At 35.5% G+C, this 22,976-nt stretch overlaps 1 protein-coding gene across 10 annotated transcripts in view; it reads right to left on the bottom strand.

The window, feature by feature from the left end:
* The window catches only part of LOC139967299 (uncharacterized), a 142,296-nt gene that overhangs the window by 55,494 nt on the left and 63,826 nt on the right, over window positions 1-22,976 (bottom strand). For all 10 annotated transcript variants that reach the window (XR_011792969.1, XM_071971594.1, XM_071971288.1 and 7 more), the window contains 5 exons: window positions 18,911-18,982; window positions 18,116-18,238; window positions 17,194-17,380; window positions 3,590-3,741; window positions 1,107-1,274 (listed from right to left, as the gene is read on the bottom strand). Coding sequence is in view for 9 of the 10 variants with exons in the window: in XM_071971594.1 (XP_071827695.1) it covers window positions 1,107-1,274; window positions 3,590-3,741; window positions 17,194-17,380; window positions 18,116-18,238; window positions 18,911-18,982 (702 nt within the window). In the remaining variant the exon portion in view is untranslated. The remainder of the gene's footprint in view (window positions 1-1,106; window positions 1,275-3,589; window positions 3,742-17,193; window positions 17,381-18,115; window positions 18,239-18,910; window positions 18,983-22,976) is intronic.

Genomic DNA, 22,976 nt, shown 5'->3' on the forward strand with positions numbered 1-22,976 from the left:
TGAAAGCATCAACAAAATCAGACAATCAAAAAAGAGTTCAGGTTTTTATCAACATTTTCAATTACAAATTCAGGTACAGTAACACTTTTGATAGGCCTTTCAAAATTTGCTAGCCTGTTAAAGAAAAACCAAAACCAATGAGGCCACAAAAGGACTATTTGTTACAGGAGAAGACAGGAAATTTACAAAATGCATAATTTTTTTCTCATTGCATCATGTTTCATACTTTTGCAGTCAAGAGAGTGCTGAAATAAAAAAATGCAAATTTATCTCAGTCATGACTATTGTATAAATGTTGGATATTAATGACCCAGAAAACCAAATGGCTTACTGGTTCTTTGCCAAATTTCAAGCTTGTCAGTTTTCAAGCTTTCATGTAAAAGCAGCGATAACCTACTTTGATCTTGCTTTAGTTTTGTTTCTTGTACCTTCTTTAGTAATAATTTGTACCAGATGAAGTTCCCTCCACCTTTCCACATTCCAAGTTTTCAAAGCGTCCATGTTTTCAAGCTGTCATTGCAGCGATAACCTACTTTGATCTTGCTTTAGTTTTGTTTCTTGTACCTTCTTTAGTAATAATTTTACCACATGAAGTTCCCTCCACCTTTCCACATTCCAAGTTTTCAAGCGTCCATGTTTTCAAGCTGTCATTGCTGCAATACCTATTTTGATCTTGCTTTAGTTTTGTTTCTTGTACCTTCTTTAGTAATAATTTTACCACATGAAGTTCCCTCCACCTTTCAAGATTCCAAGTTTTCAAAGCGTCCATGTTTTCAAGCTGTCATTGCAGCAATACCTATTGTGATCTTGCTTTAGTTTTGTTTCTTGTACATTCTTTAGTAATAATTTTACCCCATGAAGTTCCCTCCATCTTTCCACATTCCAAGTTTTCAAGCATCCATGTTTTCAAGCTGTCATTGCAGCAATAACCTACTTTGATCTTGCTTAAGTTTTGTTTCTTGTACATTCTTTAGTAATAATTTTACCACATGAAGTTCCCTCCACCTTTCCACATTCCAAGTTTTCAAGCATCCATGTTTTCAAGCTGTCATTGCAGCAATACCTATGTTGATCCTGCTTTATTTTCGATCCTGGTTTAATTTTACCTGATGAAGTTCCCTCCACCCTTTGTCATCGGGGACGTCTAACTCTGACCGATCCTTGACGAGTATACTAAGACACGCGGGATCACCGCCGTGAATTACGCTGTAATGCACCGGTGTGAGACCCTTGGCATCGCGATAATTCGGCGAGGCACCCAAGTCCAGAAGTAACTGAAAAAAATGAGAATGAAACCCTGATTTAAAAATCTCAAGGTAGAAAGAATGCCTTGACATAAGTTAGGTCCAATATTTACATCTGACAGTCCCAAAAATCTATACCAGAGCAAAAATATACTCACAGTGAACTTTCTATTCCAAGATGTTTATGAGAAAAATGGACATTTTTGACTGACAGTAACACTTTGTTTTCAGGGTCTAGTTTCAGAACTTGTCATTATTTGCTAATTTTCTTAATAAATTTTTTTTTAATAAATAAATTAATAAGCATTAATAATAAGCATTTTTACTTAGAAAGCTTGGCACAGCTTTCATTATCTTTACATGTTTATCCTGACATCTAGTGAGCAAATAAGAATTTTTTTTTGGAACTTTGAACCCTTAGGTCACTGATTTGAATTCCATTCTAACCCAAAAAAATATTCTTTGTTCTTTTCAAGTTTGCTTTTAACTTCCCAATCAGTTTCCATTCTTCAACAACTCCCGCCCCCCTCCCCCCCCCCTTGTTAAAAAATTAAATTTCCAGTTGTTTACAATAATTTGATCATATTAAAACTAATTAACCGTTGAAAACGTTATTGCAGTTCACCATGTTACAACAACATGTTTCTCTTTCACCAAACATTTAGAAAGTCAAAAAAATCAAATAAATTGGACACAGGTGGCTGAACAACTTGAATAAAAGTGATGCATTCCAAAAGTTTACAAACCTGTTTTTGTTAAATCTTACAAGAGTAACTTAATTTTATTCCATTCAAGCCATAAAAGGATTGTCTGGTGGCCCAAAGAAGTTACCTTAAAAAAATGATAAATAATTTTCCAAACATGTTGGCAAAGTATGAGAACGCTAATGTTGCGTTTGACAGAGAAACAATTTTTTAATCGTTAAGGATGGACACTCCAATATGATTTGAACAGTACAGAACGTGACGTCATCTACGCTAATGCAGATTGCGACATTAACCCACGCTCTGTACAGTGCCTACAGTAATCACAACAAAAACCGCGTTTGTGTACAGATGAATTTCTTCCTTAATTTTCGGTGAAATTTCTTATAAATTAGATATGTTTTCAAAAACTCCTTAAGCCGCCATATATGTAGTAGATCGGTGGTTTCGTGGTCTTTTTGTAACACAAGATAAGTTTTAACAGCAGACTCTCTGTTGTTTATACATCGCGCTGTCCAGCTCCAACGCAAGGAATGTTCGCAGGCAACTCTAACCGTTACAATCGGAGAGTTCTGCGAAGCTTCTCGGTACTACATTCTGCTCTGACATTGATTCCTCCAAGTTTCATCTTTCTGTGTTCCGAATACTTTTCAAGTTTCCTTTTACTGTAAATTTGATCCGTGAATTTTATTTCAGCGATTTCGAAGAACAGTTTATGAACTGTGGTTTGAGTGTGAGAGTATATTATCTGCAAAGCTATACGTATACCAACTGGGAATGGTACAGTAGGCTATATACGTTCGCATTGTGTACGCTATATAGGCAATCACATGTGCGTGTACACGTGAGAGTGTATTTCCTGCGGAAATGGGAGTGCTAACTTCAAGTCGCCTGTTTTGCCTTTTTGCCAGAACTACGTCAATCACCATATTAATGTGTTCGAACAAATGGTACTTTTGGTGAGAAACTGGTGAATTTGAAAACCAGATTTCTACAAGAAGAAAACGTTGGAATGGGGACAATTTTTACATGGTTAGAAAGAGAAAAATAATAACTTCAAGGACAATGTATCAAAATCTTTCACCAGACAATTCCTTTAAATTAGAATAATACTTATTGCTTATTATAGTGAAATGTTAGTTTCAAGAAGTTCAAGAATGTAACCCAATAGAAATTTCCCTCTTCAGCGATGTCTTTCAAAAGACACTGTCATTTTATGCAAATTATATGCATCAAAATAAACATAAAGCTGCATTTAACATTGCACTGTAACTTTCGATCAAACTACAAGATCTATAATTGATGTAATTACAAGTATTTTGGTTGCTCTTACTAATGGAATAATCAAAGTTTTTTAGCCCAATATGGAAAATTTTGTGTCCAACAGAATTGATCTTATGTTTTACCTTACAAGTTTCTGCGTACTCTCATCATATTTTGGCAAGATTTTGGTGGACTTTTGTAATATTTTTGCTATGTTTCCAGTGTACCTTAATATCATTCCCTTTTCTGTTGACTAGGCAACTACTGTATAGCAACAACTTTACCCTAACATGGAGAGCATTAACAAGATTCTTTATTTTCCTCTCCAAGTTGCAAATCAAATAATTTTGTTCTATCTTAAATATTTTATTCTTTTACCTCCGTGTTTTTTGCGATACCCTTTTCCACCGCTTTGTGAACAGCTGTTTGACCGTGTTTATTCCTGAAATCCAGGTGAGCTCCGTTCGCCACCAACAACTTCACAATTTCTTCTGTTTTATCTAATGTTGCTGCAAACGTGAGAGGTGTTTCTACGGAGAGAGAAAATAGACAAGAAAATAATTGACTTGATGATAAAATGACACTTGTAAATTGGTCACTCTCTTAAGATTACACGAAAATCATTGTGACTCATATGACAACATTAACCTACAAAACTTGTGCAAAGTTTTCTGGAGAAAGGCAAGTTATACACAAAGTAGACTATGAACAAGATGTCTAGAAACCTGTAAAATTAAAATAAGTAAGCTTGGGGGTAGCCCCAGAAATAGAGGCACTAACCACCACCATGCAGTAATATCTTGGATTGGTTCTACACTATATTGCCAGAACTATTTCACTCAAGTCCGGTCTTATGTCATATATGATGCTGGTATCGCCATACCCCACCCTTCAGAAGTTTACTTATTAACTTTGAAAGCTACGCATTGAGTTTGTAGTTTGTGTATATACATCATAGAAAATCGATGGTTTAAGTTTGTAAATGTAGGTCAGTTTAGTCCTTGAAGCAGTCTCAGCTGCGCTACGTTACTTTGAAAGTTTACTACTCTAACCGAAGCTAACCAGTCCTGCAGGCGACTGACAGCTGCAAGAGGCACACCACGGCAGCTCTCACTTTTTGATACAATGGCTTATTAATTGAGGGCGAAATGATAGACTCAGTGAGAGGGAAAATATCTAAAAGGGATGGAATGCAAGGATTCACATCCTCATTGTCAAGATGAGTCACAAAATGCTAGTGGCAATATAGTATACTGCCATCTACCTGTGAGGTCTATATCAAGGGTTTGACCTAGCTTTGTAAGACAGAGCTCTCAATTAATCAGTGAATTTTTAATTGATAACAGTCTCTCTCTCCTTTTACCACTAGAATGTTTCAAAATGTTGGAGCAAGTGCAGGTCAACCTACATTTATAGAAGTATAGATGGAATATTCAGGGATGAGCCTGGGGTAAAACAAAAATCACTGAACTTTGTGGGTGATACTATACTAACGCAGAAGGTGCCAGTCAGAGCTAGCAGTGCGTCACAGTTACGGGTGGGGTCCACGGGCCTGCCTAAGGGCTCCTGGTGGTCTCCATGGGCAACGCCCCCATTGATGTCCAGGGGTCGAAGCTCTCAGAAATAAGAGGTTTAAAGACAAAATTTTGGTGCCTATCTTATAAAGAATTTTGAATTTATTAAAACACTCAAAGCAAAGTTTTCACACTCAAAATGTGCACACTGAAGCCACATGCCTAGCCTGTCGTTATCAACCTACTTGATTCTTTCAATCATGGTGACCCTTATCTAAAAAGTCACTGTTCGTAACATTACACAATGGTCAGTTTTAATGTGGTAAAATGTTCAGCAGCTACAGCACTACACTTCTCTTCAGTTGCCCCTACTCTACTGATACTATGGTAAACTTAAGAAAATATCATTGCAATAATGTTGGGAACGTTATGAAAATCCAGAGAAATATTGTGGTATAGGCCCAAAATTTGCATTTGCTACAGTGTGTTAGGATAATAGTTCTTGTCCCCCTGCAGATTGGATACATGCAATGCATTGGTAATGAAAAACATGCGAACGACGGATCAAATCATACAGTAACGCTGTTGTCAGAAATTCACAAAAATTGAGAGGGCATGTAAATTGCAGAGGTAGAAAAGAAATCACAGAAATCCACGAATCAGGCAGAAAAAGCTCATGCCTGAATATTGATTTCATGAAAGTTACTTATATTTTAACAGGATTGATGTATCTGTAGTGAACAATGATCAAGCCAATACTTCTTTGGTTTGACAGTTACATACATAGCGCCCTCCATAACTCTACTAGGTGATTCTAAGATAGCAATCACAACCATGGAATACTGGCATTTCGTCCATTATCCATTGTATCATATCATTGTTAATATTATTTCCCCACAATATGCTAGTAAGTCAAATAATGGTTACATTGATATTCATTTATCTACTACTTTCAAAGCAATTTCCTCAGTGAGATGTTTATACTGTAGTTATAATTGAGCCCTCTTAAATATATCGATGCACAATAGTGTAGGTCCCAAAGAAAGATACAAAACTTAGCAATCTTGCTAAAAAAATAAGAAAACGACAATAATGACACTACTGTGTTTTCAGTTACAATTCAGTGAAGGCCCAGCCTAGTTGGCTACAGTGACGAATACACAATTTTGCATCATTGGTTTGTTTCGACAGATCTGGTTCCAATCATTGAAGCCACCCTGAAGACGATCACCGGAACTGGCAGTTTTCAAAGTATGTCACGAATGTCGAGTCACCGGTTGCAAAAATAGGGCTAGGTTCATTTCACTCAAGAAGCAAGTCACTCGGTAAAGGGTATAAAGAGTTTTGATTGGCAGCTAGAGGCACATGACTGGGATACTCCACTATCGGTGACCAAACCTTCACTGTGCCCTTGGGCTAGCAATTAAATTACAGATTGATTGAAGAGTAGATGGTGCATCTGATGTCCTCAAAATAAATACTGTATGTCAAAAAATCTCTAAGAATACAGTCATGTTTACAACTACATATTAAACCATATTAAACCATATTAGACCATATTAAATAGCATTTTAAACCATATCATATATTAACCCTATCAAACCATATTAAACCATGTGTACTAATAAACCAAAGAAAATGAGTGCAAAGGAAAAGCATTTTTCAAATCTTTTTGCATTTAATTGTAAACATTTGCATCATTATGACTAAAATATTTGATATTTGCCCATAATTGGATACCTAGAACTTCCTATATGTAGATACAAACATTTCAATAACTATCACATTGTTAGCCCTCTTTAATTCAATAAAAACAAAAGCTTGCCACACAACAAAGTTAACGAAACATTTCTTTGGAAGCTGCATGCTGGATGTGACTTTGGTCTGCTAAAGTAACTACTGTAAACATGCTCCAAGGTAACCTATGGTTACTGGAATCTTCTAGCATGTGCATTGTACTAGATTCTGGGCACATTTAATGCTCAGTGCAGCTCTCGAGTTACAGAACAGTAGTTTTTCATTAACCTACAGTATGTGTACGGTACATGAAATGTTGGATGTTATTTTATTAACCAAGTGCAACATGACTGAAACTCGTTGAAGGTCAAAGAACCCATCAGTCAAGCTTAACGACCCATTCACTGCAAGGCTATTTATAATAAACGTCTAAAATCATCAGCATTTTACACTTACTTTTGGTCACAATGTTCTCTGAAAATTTCTGTAGTATTTGACAATAAAAGTCTCTAAGCATTTTATTAATGAACATTCACTTTGACTTTACCAATTGTAACTTCAGATGGTGCAAAATACAGTACTAGAAATTTTGAAAATTAGCAATTTGGTGGGGGAGGTGGGACTTCAGTAGTCCTAGTCTTATTATGTGCAATTTTTTTTTGCGAACAAATTTCAAAATCAAATGGATTGATTAACAATATTTACTCTCCTTGCAATTCTCCTTCGAGTAAAATGTCTAGGAGGTTATCTTATAAAGTCGACAAGATTCCATTATTTTTGTTGAATTACAATATTTACTTTGATTAATAGTCCTTAAATTTTTGTAAATATTGCAAACCAAACACCCTTTAGATATGATACATAAATCTATATAGAGATCATGTATGCTACATATTAATTATATATCATATAAAAATTACAATATATGAAATTATAACCAGTGATATTGTAGTCGCATTTAAACCACCTGTTATCTAATTACAATCAATCTAGAAGAAGGCAATACAACACCTACCTATATAGACTTGTAACGTCATAAATTACGAAGCAACTAAGATTGCATGCACACAGCACTTTATTGATTTTCTGAGAATTTTTTTTTTTTTTCAAAGGCCATTTAGAACCCTCCGTAATTAAGGCCAGGAGATACGAATGGTAAAAGAAAAGAAGAAAACGTGGAGATGAACAGCTAGATAAACAAAACATCCTTCAGGAAAGAAAACAACGTGTAAACCAGTCTCGAATGGCAGAGCAGATTGGACATTTCTTCTTCTTGTTTTTTAATACTTTTTTAGATCTTTTATTTATCTTTCATACTTATCAGCTAGAGAAGCTGGAGGTGGAGTATGTTATGTCAATAGAAAAAAGAGAGAGAGAAAAAGGGAGATATAGTAAGAATATTACCGAAGGAAGGAAATTTAGAGTAAGATATAAATACAACTGCTGAAAGATATTTAATGTTTTCTTTAATATGCGATTCACGATCATGACATGGACTTCCCTCGGCTAGGAGCTCTTTTCATTTTGTTGATAAAGTAAGGCAACCTTTTCTTTTGTTTGTGTTAATTTTACTTCTTAAATTTTCAGAAGCAAAAATAATGCAACATAATGAACTTTGCTTAAAATATGATTTTTCCCCCCCCCCCCTCCCCTCTTTGAAAGGAAGATCCATTTTCTACTTCAATCTTACTTTGCAACTTACAGAAAGAAAGGAAAAAATGGTTACATTAATCATTAAATTATTTTAAAAATTTATACAATTGGCATTCCTCTTGAAATTTTGACTGATGAACTATTTTAATTATCAAATAATATCCTAAATCTTTTCAATACAACTCAAAATGCTCCTTTTTTGTATAATTTTGGTGGTGGTTGCGAGGGATAAGAGGTGGGGGTGGGAGTGAGGGCCGGGGTGGTGAATGGGATGGTCAAATCAATGGTAAGTACAACAACAATGAGACCATCAGCATTACAGTTAATTCCCAAGCCCATAAATATTAGTTGTATATGTGCAAGATTCAACTCAAAGATTTAACAGTGAGATCATCAAAGCAATGTTTAAAGTATTGTACGCTTAGTACAAAGCCTGCATTTATAGCATGATACTGTACTGTACAGTTAACTCATAAAATGTAAACCGAGTGTTTCATGTGTACGATACTCCATTCCGTGTCACTTCATCCTGTTCTCCCAATACTCTGTTCTGTGTCCTGTTCACTCATTAAAACCGGAGAGCAATATCTCCTCTTTCTGAAATGATCTTTCTCTGAACTTAGACAATTATCCTACAAGGTAAGCTATTTAACTGCTGACTGATTTGTTCTCAAATATTAATACTGAAAAACGAAATAACAAGCATTAAGCTTTCTTCTCACCCTGCCAGTTTACCCATGAGGAGGTTTAATAACAGGCTGAAATTAAACCATCAAAGCGTAAGAAACCCCCAAAAGGCCATTACAAAAGTCTGTTATGAGAACTTGCCTTTCATATAAACAGATGAATAATGTATGTATGTATATATATATATATATATATATATATGGGCAATTGCATGCAAACAGGGACATGACTACAAAAATTAAAGAATCATTTCTGACCCAATATTTTGCTTTTAATTCATGCTAAGGTATCCAGGATCCAGATCAGAAACTTTTTCCTAGCATACAGTGTCATTTTACCCAAACAAAGTGCAGTGATAACTCACTATGATTCTGCAATTAAAATGCAAGTGAGCCTGTGTGGATTTTTCAAAGTCCCATATTCCCTTGTATGAAAGTAACTTGCACAAGTTTGAAATATTTATGAGTAATACCAAGTATGATATTTTAAAATCACATCACATTGCCCATTCACCGTTTTGGTTTGTATGTATATGGCTGTAGTTAAAAGGCGTCTATGTTGACATGTAATGCGAGTTACCGAGCAATCAAGATTTTAACATTATTGCTCTCCTGGAGGCGATCATTTTCTGCCATTCCATATTTTGCTTTTAGCCCAAGTACTGAGTATAACAATAGTCAAAGGAATAGAAAGTCCATGCATATGTTGATATGAAGGGCCACTGAAAGCTGTAATGCGAGTTACCGGTAATGCGAGTTACCGGTAATGCGAGTTACCGGTAATGCGAGTTACCAGTGCTGTAATGCGAGTTACCACTGTAATACTGAAAATAATTGAATATTGCCATATGACAAAGAATACAAAACAGTTGATCCATGATGCTGAATGATAAAACAAGTTGAAAAACCCCATTCCAGCTTTAGCTACCATTTAAATTGTGTGTAATCATTGGAAATGAACATTGCCATTATTGTTCATCACATATTTTAATTTGGCCAGCAATTATTAGTAAAATGATTGACAGAGGTATAAGTATGGTTGCTTATTTGTTGCTACAATGCTTTTAGACTTCTACAATGGTTCTTCAGAGCAACTAATTCTCAAGAATTTGATGAATGAAGATGAAAATACTGACTGGGCAATTTGTAATGCAAGGTACCGTAATGCGAGTTACCAGATTCTTCCCCCCTCCCTACCACTTCTAAAGTTGTTTTATATTTTGTTGTGCTACAATGTAAACTTCAGGATATAGTAGATATCTAGTACATACATTCAATTCAACAAAACATTGTTTGTTTGACTAAACTAGTAAATGTCCATTTTTGCTGTGTACTTTTTGTGTAATGCGAGTTACCGATTTTGTTTATCCCCCTGTCATAAACTAGACTAGTACTTTTTGATATATTTAATTATTTAACTTGACATATATTGTAAGTCACCTTCCACTAGAGATATTAGTTTCAGCATTTTATTTTCCATTTAGATTTCATTGATGACTGGACAAAGTGTAATGCGAGTTACCGGATTATTTCCCCTTCCACACCACATCTTAAATTGTTTCATATCATTTAGCAGTTTGATGTTAACACCAGTGGAATAGATATCTACTACATACATTCAACTGGATACAACATCATTTGTTTGAGTAAACTACTGCATTGAACTTGCGTCAATTTTTGATGTGTCCTTTTTGCGTAATGCGAGTTACTGATTTTCTCAAGAGCACCATGCATAAGACAAAGCATTGCCATCACCCCTAATAATTTTAGATCATAGCTTTGAGTGTTGGCTATAATACCACAAATAATCAACCTGCAATACAATTCCTTGTCCAAGCTGCATCACTTAGACTATAAAAAAACATGAAAAAGTGTAATGCGAGTTACCGTGGAATCGCCCATATATATATATATATATATATGTATATATATATATGTATGTATATATATCTATATATATATATATATATATATATATATTTATATATATATATATATATATACATATGTATACATATATATCATGGCCTGGATATGCAACAAATGCCATGGACATAGGACTGTATGGTTTAGAAAATCTATTTTTTATACATCGTAAAGTGTTGAAACACACCTACTGTACTTCTTATGGCCAATCCGTAAGGGAAAACAGGACAGATGAACATGTGCTAATTTGATATGGCAAATCATTTTTAAAGCAATTGACTAGTGGCAAACAGTGTGACATCTCTTTGGGAGACAAAAATGCACTTTCAAAATTGTTAGTCCTGTAAATATTGTATATATTCCTAACTCAGAAATGGTTGTTTTGAACTAACCTGATTTAGGGCAAACAAGCCAGAGTTTACAGTAACTATGTACAGCCCTAATCATAAATGAATAAACAGTGGGTGGTCTGAGCAGGAACTATAGTAATAAATCCTATTCATATGTTCCATTTTTCTTTGATGTTTGTTTCGGTTTTTACTGTGGTGCGTGAAAAGTTGACAACAACAAGAAACAACAATTTTGAATGTTTATCTAGCTCAGTCACTGTACTATAATCCCAAACGATTCCTAAAATAAAATGAAATACAATTTGTCTCTGCTTGTACTCTTTGCCATAGCTTTCGTTTTCTCAGCTAATTTTTTTAGTTTTTAAAAAAAATGAATGCATCACGTTACTTTCAAATTTCTTGAAATTTTATGCAACTTGTCAAAAATGTCATTTCTAAAGTAGTAATGGTCTATCAGCTACAATGCATACTGTCATCCTGATGGAAATAAAACATTATGTAATAATTCTGGTCATGATATCAAGAAACAACAATGCTTTAAACAAAGACAATCTATTGTCTTTATCAACTATAAAAAATAAAACATGCCACAGTATTCGCAATAATTTTACATGCTATCCGTATGAATTGTACTATTTTGCCAGTACAGTTGTAAGCAAAAAGAACAGCGTAATATTCTTTCAAAAAATATATTAATATCAAAATTGATGCCATCAGGAGGATGTCCCTTTAAAGATAATTGTCTTATTCATGAAATTTTAAAAGCTGAAATAATAATACCTAGATGATTTTATTGCCCTTTAGAAATGCCATTTGATTTAAACATCATTTCTCAGAAATCGGATCAAAATGTATTGAACTTCTCGTAAAATCCTAATCGTACATTATTCTCAAACAGACGTCTCCCCGATGCAATAAATTACTCTTCTTCCATCACAGTGGATCCCTAGACTGTGAAGTTGGCTGTATAACATTTCGTTTGACGTAAAGAAATTGAGGTAAAGAGGTGTGTAATTGATTGCCATATGTCAGACTTTTTGCTTGAAATTTGTAGGAAAATAAGTCCAATTGTTTAATCTAAATACTAAATCACCAGCATCGTCGAGCACAGCTAGTTCTCGTACGTAGATCTTGAAAGATAAATTTTAGTTGCACTTCTTCAGCAGATGTCTGATCGGTTTATATCTTAATGACGTCTGCAAATTTGATGACAGAAATCGTTTCTCTTCCGGGAGAACTAACCTCCTCAAATATCATGAGATAAACATGATGGGAATTAAATTGTGATGTGATTTATTACCAAACGAGTAAAGATACTGACGATCTCGCAGCTCAGAATTAAACTTCGCAGTAAAGACAAAAGCATCAGTTGAAAACTTGGATTCTATATTAAAGAAGTCTCTGGAACATCTGCAGTACTTATTTATTGGACATATCATGCATATATTTTTATGTACTAGCTTTCATTTTCTCACTAGAATTGTTCAGAAGTAAATTTGATATGCACAAGAGGAATACATAATGTATATCATCTGTGCAAACATTCTGATTCAATTTACATTCAGTCTCTTCATTAATGCCGTCTTCTAGACTTGTTCATATGAAGTTTACAATGTCAGGTCATCCAGCACGACAAAATTTCTGAAGACGACCAAGATCAGATCTGGTGCAAAATTTTCTGTTTCAACGACCGAAGAGCCGGTTGTGGCCAGGCGGAAAACTGTCCAGTAGTTGTTTACATTAAATTCATGTTGCATTGTAGCTAAGTTTCCCCTCCCCTCCCACTCCCCTCCCGCTGCCCCTCCAATGATCCAGCCCAAGGGAGAGCTCATCACCGGCCCAAAGTCAGTGTTCTATTCAGCAGACCTACACATTTCTCCTATAGTGCACGCATAGATCATGCTCTGTTACTTTGCCACACATTTTCAGACAACCAATACTGCTGTTCAAGGGACAACCACAAAGTCCGAGGGACAACCAAAAGACTGCCTTAACAATGTTGCGCTGCGTGCATGTTCTCACTAGAAGTGAACTGGAACATACAAATGTGATGTCAGCAATACCCAACATCAAAAGTGTGGGTTTTTTCCTTCCTTCTCTACAAAAGTTTGAATTTTGTTACCTGAGAAATGGAGGCATCAGACACTGAATCAATACACTGCATGTTCACTGTATCGTATAAGCTTCATGAATAACCTCTGACATGAAGACTGGATCCATACCCAATACAAACAGTACAAGAATTTATATGAAAATAAAGAGCATTTTTTTTTCGTCCATGTGATCTACAACAACACACCTGCTTGCTTCAAGTTCCCCTTTTTAATTGAACAAACATGAGTCAGGCTTAACTAACAATATTTGGAAAACGGAAAATGCTGGAATCAAAGTTTCGTTAGTTATTCAGGAATAAAAGTTCCTCTTTTACATTCCAAAAACACCTTTTACAGGCTCTCAACTATGCCACTCAAACCGCTGTTGGGCATGATAATTTGGTCAGCAATGTTACCAAACCTCCACAATAATTACTCAATACAAGATTTCACTTGATCACACACCAAGACACCCTCCTACTATAGATAATTTGGTTCCATTGTTGTCATATAACCCCACCCTCCTCCCCCACCCCACACACATATTAAAGAGCACTCTAGAAAATTATTGATTTACAATTAATGAAAAAAATTATTATTTACATAATATACTGTAGACATACTCCTTCTGTAGATACTTTGTTATTGCATTAATTAGCAAGGAATTTGAATCCATTGTTGCCCTGGTGTTCAGCCAATATCGATAAAAAAAAATCAACCAATAGTGTGTGGGCTACTTCCGGACTTCCTGATTCCGAAGAATTCTCTTACGGAAACACCGATCAACAACCGCCAATAACAAATACAGTACACAGCAAGGCAACCACCTCTCTGAATTAACCTGACAATTACTGAACCATGTCCGGCGCCTGAAACTGATTGTAAAAAGTCCACGACCCTATAGCAATGCAGTGATTTTGGTTTTTTAGTTTTATTATCACCTTTCTGTTAGTTGGCTTTGTTAGCAGGAAGGAGATATCAGGCCTCAAAAATTCTGGCTATCTACTAGCTTAATGCCAGTGGATTTTGCCATTTATTTGCCAGTAGAATAAAAAGGGTACTGACAATTTTCCTGCCAGTAGACATTCAGAAAGTAACAAAACTAAGAAGTTGGGTAATGAATGTCAGTCAGAGACTCTTTCGGAAACTTATTATTACTTAGTATTACTGCTTATTATCAGCAAATATTATCGGGCTGCTCTCAAAAAGCCTGTAAAAGTAACTGACATGTGTTGCAATTCAGGAAAACGTCACCTACAATTTGATAGATTTTCTTAAACACTGGCATTTTGTTTAGAGGAAGTGGCTAAGATTGTGAATTTCTTGGCCTGGATATGAAATTCTTATCAAGGATTATTCAATATATAGCAAAAAACTGGAAAATCTGTATTCCACACTGGTTATTTCAAAGACATTATTTCAATATTTATACATTGTTCCTCCTGCCTTTAGACGTAGATGTAGCACGTGACTAGTTATTTCTGTAAGATAAACCATCCATATCACAACAGGATGTGATTGTGTGAGTTCTGTAGGTGGGGTGTTCTGTGATGTCTTCTACAAACTTCTGTTCTTCAATTTGAGGTAAAATTCCTTTCTAAATTATGAAGCTGTCTTGTCCTGTTAAAATTCTGATACAGTTGAACAAGTTACCTTAGCTGTGGATGCTGATATCACAAACCTCGTCTGGTTTGCTGGATTCAAAAGGAAGAGGAAATGGACGGTGTTGACTCAAAATTTGAGTTACCTTAGGGCCTCCCCTGATTTCCCCCTCACCCCCCCCCCTTATGCATCCTAAATCTGAAGAGTTTGAGGTACATATGTTGACTGCAGTCTTTTGAGACCATGTATCAAAAAATATAGCAATGCTTCTGTGAACATGCATAGAGTATATATCACCTTCCTGTATAAATAAATGCATCTTGCACAGGACAAAGAAAAAGGGGAGGGATTTTCCACTGATTTTCAGACACAAAGGGTTCTTTTTACAGTGACTTTTCGTGACACTATGTCGTCAAAGTTGAACCAACACAAAAACATGCACAATATTGCTCCAGGCAAGTTAAACTTGAACGCCTTTGCCTTTTTACAGTTTTATCCATCAATAAACTCCAGCTATGTGAAAACCTCAACAGTTACAAAAAGGAAAGAAAAAAAAAATTGAAATGTCATTGATTGTCAACAAATTCAGTCTCTGGTAGATTAGGAAAAACAACTATCAGGAATAAAAAATCACTGGTGAATAGTTTAAAGAACTTGTTTACAGAAGTCTACAAGTTCTTCGCAATACGACGTTAGGCCTTGCGACGCGATATATATATCTCATTATTTTCTGCACATATTTTGTTAATACTTTATACTTAAGACTTTTTATTATCTTGATTATATATTGATCATATATTTATACATGTGTATAACAACATTCTGGCATCAATCTTGACAGATCTACTACAGGAATAATTAAGTGTTTTTTTTTTTACATTTTCAAGTATATTAATATCACATATTATAGAAGGTTGGTTAACATTTAAACAGGGAAAGTGATAACAACCCATTAGTGCACAGCATGTGTAACTGTTATAAATACAGAATATACTAAATATCCATACCAACAGACAAAGCAAGAAGAGGCAATAGCTAATTGTCCAGTGACTCATTAATGATGTTCAAACATTTTAAACATAGATCGGTTTTAGCTATAAGAACAACAAGTTTCGATCAATGTTGACTTCAACTGATGATAGAATGTGTACAGATATCCATGTACATTTAAAAAACAATTGGCATCCCTTGTCAGTTAACACACTGCTCGAGCGGCTTTCGTACTTCTGTCATCAAAATCGGAAGACATTCAATTTGAAGTCATGAGTGACTGGAATTTATTTCCAGAGGCCGTTTCAACAAAATGAAAAACACATGTAGGTCCTTATTCTACCAAAACTCAAACAAACTACTTAACAATCTCACCTCACCCAGATCAAACAACATCCCCCCCCCCAACCCTCTGAAGAAGATCCTGCTAGAATCAAAATGTCAGGCGCACTTACTTTAACACATTCTCTGACACAGGCTCTTTAGTGGATAAGCAGTTTGCTAACTGTTTTTGTTTTATTTGTGTTTTTTTTTAAATTAAATTGTCCATAAACTGGTTGTCCATCAACTAACTTCCCTGATAGTTTTGATTGTCATAAAAGGAGATTTTGTTGCCTTAGACCCGTGGTTTTCAACCTTGGGCTCGCGGGCCAATTTGGGCCCGCGAAGCCGATTTTGTGGGCTCGCGAGCATTGCCCCAGTAATGATTAAAAATTGTGGCATTTTTGGGGGCTGGTGGCGAAGGGACATGATGATGTTTCTTAGGAAGCCTCTTCGATGAAACCTTGTACAACGGGTAAAATTTACTCAACCCTAACCCTATAAGACTAGTATAAGAGAATTCGGTGACTCCCACCAACCACTGCACACTACGTATTTACCAAGGTTATGATGTGTGGAAGCCTTGCTTTGTACCATTGCCTTGTACCATTGAGGGTTGCAAGAAATCTTTGAGGCTCTAATTGGGAAGTACCTGTCATCTGATCACGAAGGAACATACATAGCTCTGATTGAGTCCCCGGGTCACTTGTGTCAAGAATACACTAATTAACGCTGTGAAATTGATTTTATGAAGTTGATAATTTTGCAGGGTAGGGTATGGGCTCGCGAGGACGGCTCGGAAGATGAATTGGGCTCGTGATCGAAAAAAGGTTGAAAACCAAGGCCTTAGACCAATGTTGCAGTGGGGGAGGGGCAAGTCATACCTCAAAAACTAATTTGCATAGTACTGGTAAGGAAGTTCAAAGCACAACCCAAAATCAACCATTAATATGGTGATTATTATTTCAGACATATCTTGCAACTAGTCACTGGGGCAGAGAAATAACATGCACCTGATCAAACAACTCTGTAGACAAAATACCCCCACCGCACCATCCCCTCTCCACCCTACCAAATCCTGAAATAAAATATTGGTGGTCGACAACATACCTCCCCCGATGGACTCAGCGACAAAGTTAGGATCGATCAATTTATCTGACAGAAGCTTCTCGACCTTTGAGGCATCTTTGCTCTTGATGGCATCCAGGAGGGATCGGAGGTTCGATTTACTGTGGTTCTTCCGGACTTGAGCAAAGTCGATGCTCATTTGCCGGTAAACTCTCTTCTTAAACTTGAACTGAAGGGGGAAGAAAGGGAGAGTGGGATTAACTGGAAGTAAATAAAAATTATCTTATTTGATAAGTTTATTAAAAAATAATGAGTTTTTGTAGCCAATTGTCAGGGCTGTCCATTTTCAATGGACGCTACTTTATGGTTTGCCCAATCTTTACGAAAGTAGCTAACTTTGGTAACAAAGCAGGTCAATGGGTCTTGTAGATTTCCTATCATTGACAGAGAGAGATAATTTAGATCCACATGAAGAGGTATTAATTCGTCTGTGTGGACCATTAAATGTAAAACTTGAGTAACACACTAGATGAGGGAGCCATAAATAATTGCATGAGTCATGGGTGACTAGCATCATAGTAACAAGGTTATAAACCTGCAATTACTCCCAAATGTTGCTCTTTAATAAAGGTACATTTTTCATGCCCTAAAACACATGCAGAAACATTTTTGTAATTGAAGACCTAGAAATGGGAGGGGAAGGGTTGGGAAGGAAAAGGGATAAAAACCAGAAAAGGTAGGGGAAATGGATACGAGGAAAGGGGGAAGGGGGAGGGGGGACATAAGGGATAAGAGAAGGGGAAAGGATGATAGAAACTACAAGGAAAGGAAGAGGAAGGACGGAAGTCATATTCAAACATTTTTTTCCATTGTAATTTACAGCTAATGTCTTCAGTGTTATTGCACTTCAGGTTCATGTTTTCCTGAAGATGAAATTCTGTTCACTACTCAAATCAACAATTACCTCAAGGCCTGCTTTAGTGTCAATATTATATTCTTTGAAGCTCCTTTCATCGTCCAAGAACTTGCCTGCTCTATTGTTGGCCGGTAAGATAAAAAAGCCGTAGTTCAGACCCTCTTGGACGTCCTTAAAACAAAAGACAAAATGTGCTGACGTTATTACATTTATACATTGTATGAAGGTAGTGGAAAATTCTAATAAAATTAAAAAACTATTGGACAATCTTGTCTAGCAAATCACAAGAGAATTATCTATTTTCACTAAAAGAGAATTGAGGAAATTACTACCAATCCTAAAAATAATCACAAGAGCAGCACAGTGGTGACGGAAAACTATTGCTGGTTTTAATGGTTCATCTGTGAAATGATTCGTTCCTTGGATCACTTTAGTAATTTTGCTGTTAGTTCATCGGTTACTTTCACTAATCATTCTATACTAGCTTTCCAACAACGCTGCGATGTGACCCAAAAGTGGGTTGCTAGAAATCTTTGGTGGGTCGCAGGATTGCTTTTTTCGGAGAGTTTCTCTTCAGTTTTCATACCTTGCAAAACAGAGATTGATTAAGTTATACTCAAGTCCATAGTCTAAGCTAATGTAGCCTGCATGCCTTCTAATCATTGATCATTTCTGAGGGGGATTGGTGGGGGGATGGGGAGGGAGGTGGGAAAGAGTTGTCTGGTGGGTCGTGGCTCAGTCTTCATGGAAGATCATGGGTCGTGGATTCTCAAAGTTTGTGGACGGCTGCTTTAAGCTTTTTAAACACAATTAAAACCATAAGATGTACTTAAGATAACTTACATTTGGAAAGGAACTTAAAACCTGTAGCTTAGCCTCCCATATCTTCTGGTGAATCGGGAAACACATACGTTTCTGAAACGAGAGGAACATCAGAGTTTGTTATTAAAGTAATCAAAGAGCCCTCATACCATGATTGCAATAAACAAGAGCAAACAACTGCTAGAGAACCAAAACTTTAAAAAACACTCTTGAGATAAGAATACAGTCAGCTGCAAAGTGTCTATTAGAGACAGAGTACTACAGACACATGCCTATTAGAGCGATTAGGAAATTGTTGTTCAAAGGAGCTGTCTGTAGAGCTTTAAAGTTTAAACCTTATTAAACTAAGTATTACCAAAATATTGGCAATGGATTCAGTTTCCACAATCAATGTGTTTGATTACGACAAAATATCACTATATTTAAAAAAAACGCCAGACTGGTTTCTTCCAATATTCTATTTCCTCTAATTCTTTTATAATACTTTTTTTATGAAAATAATAAAGAGCAGAAAAATATTTTTTTATAGGCATTCCTTTGTCTGCAAACATGGGCTGTCAGTGGCGACATTTCACCAGCAGGCTCTGTAGGAAGTTGAAATGACTATGTACATCAATATTCCTCCTGTGTGCTTCACTAGTTTATTTGATCATATTATCTTCATCAACAGATCTTACTGAAGTTTTGAATTTTAAATGTACTTTAATTAACATTCAATTATTCATTATTGAGTTAATAGAAACGACAATATCCTGCAGGGTTCTACACGCCGAGAAACCCAAATTATGCACGAGAAAAAAAAATGAATTACAGGTAAGTAGGTTTTACAGATTTTATTTTCAAAGTTTCTCATGTTTAAACCTGATCCACATATTCACAAGTCATTAGTATACGCTGGCACCAAATTTGGGCAAGCTACAGTAATTCCTAAAACATGCTTAATGCCTTAAAATATTCATCATCACCTAATATTCCTGAAATCTATCACCTAGTACTGTACTTCAATTTAATAAAATACGGAGCTTATTTACCGACTATATTTTCAAATATTGACGGATGAAATATATATATCTGTGTTCCTATGTACATGGTTAAAGGCAAACAGCATAAGCCTCAAAGACCGGTACTTTAAAGAGCCTCCAGTATCAGACATTATTTTCAATGTTGCAATGTTCAGTACTAATTAAAACACTGTGCCTCCCATAGCAACAGAATTAAGTTGTTAAGGCCTCCAGTCTTCAATTTCATTTACAAAAAAATAAATAATAAAACATGAGAATATGAGTTTCATTTACAAAAAAATAAATAATAAAACATGAGAATATGAGTTTCATTTACAAAAAAATAAATAATAAAACATGAGAATATGAGTTTCATTTACAAAAAAATAAATAATAAAACATGAGAATATGAGTTTCAATTTTAAAGTACAAATAAAACAATCTATTCTTCCTCATCTTCTCTTTATTTACTATTATGGTCTTGCTTAAACATCTCGGTATACTGTATTTCATTACTACAGTATCTATGTACGGTACGTATTGATATACTTGGGGTGTCAGATATGCAGACTATAATATACTGTGGGTTGTGATCAAAAGATACTGTATCAAAAGATAAAGTAGTGCTAGGGTCTCAAGAACTCTCAAATGATGTGAAATATTGCAAAATATTTCTTTTTTATTTCTTCAAAGAAATTCTTGTTTTGTGCATTAACACAGGAAAGTGACTGTAGACATGTTATGTTAAAGTAAGAGTACTGCAATACAGTGTTTGTGAGGAGACAGGTAAGGCGTAAGTTATAGCCACCTCGCTAATATTTATTATTCATAACTAGTTTAGTTTCAGACAGGCTACAAATTGTGATACTTAGATCTACTTGTTCCTCAAACAAAAAACCTGCAGTTTAAATCAAAGAATTGAAAACTTCAGCTTTAAAAGGATACATATTATAATTTGTAGAGAATACTTGAACATTCATTTCAACAATTTTTGGGGGGCAAAGTTAGAAAAAGTAATTCCAAATGAGGACATGCGTGAGTTTAAAATAAGAAAGATCAAGGCACAAAAATAAATCATTGGGCCTATATACCATGCAGCAGATGTACCATCCATGTTGACCTAATATTGTACATAGTCTCAAACACTTTTAGCAAATTTATCTGGATATATTTATGTACCCTTTACCTAAAGAGAAAACTAATCATTAATATTCCGATCACAATCCTCAATCATGGGGTGTTTTCATCACATATAATCTCCATCTCACTTCATATGACTCACTCATTTGCATTTCAAAATTATCAATTTCCAAACATTCAAAGAAAATAACCTTTAAAAAAAAAAGGGAGGACAGATGATTTTTCAGAAAGATTGAAAATCTAAACTTTCTCTTATGGTTAGCTGAAAGATAAAAATTGGTTTTTTGAAAAGATTTAATAATGTTTGCAAAAATGTGAGGGATACTGACTTCTTTCTTTAAGCACATAATTTGTGTCCCTTGATTTGGATTGAGCAAAGCTAGTTAAGGCTGACAAGAAATCAAATGAAATTGCTGGGCTCATACCACTAATAGCTATTACATTTAAAGAAGCAGCCCTGCATCGACAGAGATGACGCTAATTTTGGACCATTTCTGTATTCAATTCTGTAAAAAGCCTCAAAATTTCTGATTATTTTATACTGGCTATTTTTAAAAGGTGGATTTTCTTGTTTGCCAAGTAAAGGAAAGGGCACTTGCATTTTGTCTGCTGGTGTAAAAGCTGAAATGCAATGAAAATTATAAATGGAAATTTTGAGTAGATTGTTTTATGTGCTGGCATTCTTTAACAATTGGCTTAATTTTATTTGTTTCAATTGTTTTGTTTTTTGGGGTAATTTTTTTTTATAGGTGAGGGGGGTTGAAATTCTAGGCCTGCTGTTCAACTGTTTGTCACAACTCACTAATATATTAAACCTGTATGCTTTATATTGTATTTTGCGGCACAATGTGCGACCCGTAGTTAAAAGAGATTTGCAAGCTTAGACATAAATGGCCAGCTTAATACCTCAACAGCGATCAATGCTTTTGATAATTTTCTTACAGTAAAACTGCAACTTTGTATCTAGATCAGTTGTCTGTAATAATTTAAACTATATTGCATGGTATTTAGTATGATACAGAGAAAGGTCTCCAATGCAACGACAATTAAGTGTATACACAGCTATTAAAAGGATTTCTACTGGTAACCTCTAAATATGGAAGGAGAACCTGCAGAAAACCTTGAATATTTACATCTCTAGGAAGTTAAATCATGTATAGTGGTTTCAATGGCTATACATTAATGTTGGCTTAGAAGGCAGTTTGTTTTACCCCTGAGCTGCTAAATAGCCATACTGTATGTTTTCATGTGGGAGAAACCAAAGGGCTTGTTACTTAAGTGTACATTCACATCGGGTGGCTATCCAATTTACAGTTCTAGCTCATTTTGGACTTCTCAGGATTTTCCCGAAAGGGAAAACTATGGAGTCACTTTTACCGACCTTTCAAATTGTGAGGGGGGGCTGCGGATTTGCAAAGTGGCAATGACTATAATGCAGATCGCAAAGTCGGTAGTTACTATTATGGTTAGATTCATCCAACACGACAGCAAACAGAAACATTGTACTCAAAGCCAAAGCCAAAGTGAATTAATCAGGTCACACATCTGGAGTCTATGCATGCTAAAGGCCTGGTCACACTATACCGATTTTTTATCGGAATACTATCCGATTTTCCCGGAGGAATCGAAACAGCCAGTTTTTTGATCGGGTCTTCTAGCCACAGTGATAAAGGACCTGATTTGCTATCTGTTGAGCCATTCCGATGTGGAATAGCCCTCTCCTCACTTTTGATATTAACTCTGTTTCCTTTTATCGGATAGCTATCCGATTTCTCTTCCGATTTTTATCGTTTTTCGATGTGATGTCACTTCAGAACCCCTCAGATTTGGAGTAGGTATTCGAATATTCCACTGCATTCATTACATTCACTACCACAAACCTCACTCTTCGGCCTAAAATCGGAAAAATCGGACCGTATTCCGATAAAATACCAGTGTAGTGTGAC

The sequence above is a fragment of the Apostichopus japonicus genome, chromosome 1, assembly GCF_037975245.1.
Source record: "Apostichopus japonicus isolate 1M-3 chromosome 1, ASM3797524v1, whole genome shotgun sequence".
Taxonomy (NCBI): domain Eukaryota; kingdom Metazoa; phylum Echinodermata; class Holothuroidea; order Aspidochirotida; family Stichopodidae; genus Apostichopus; species Apostichopus japonicus.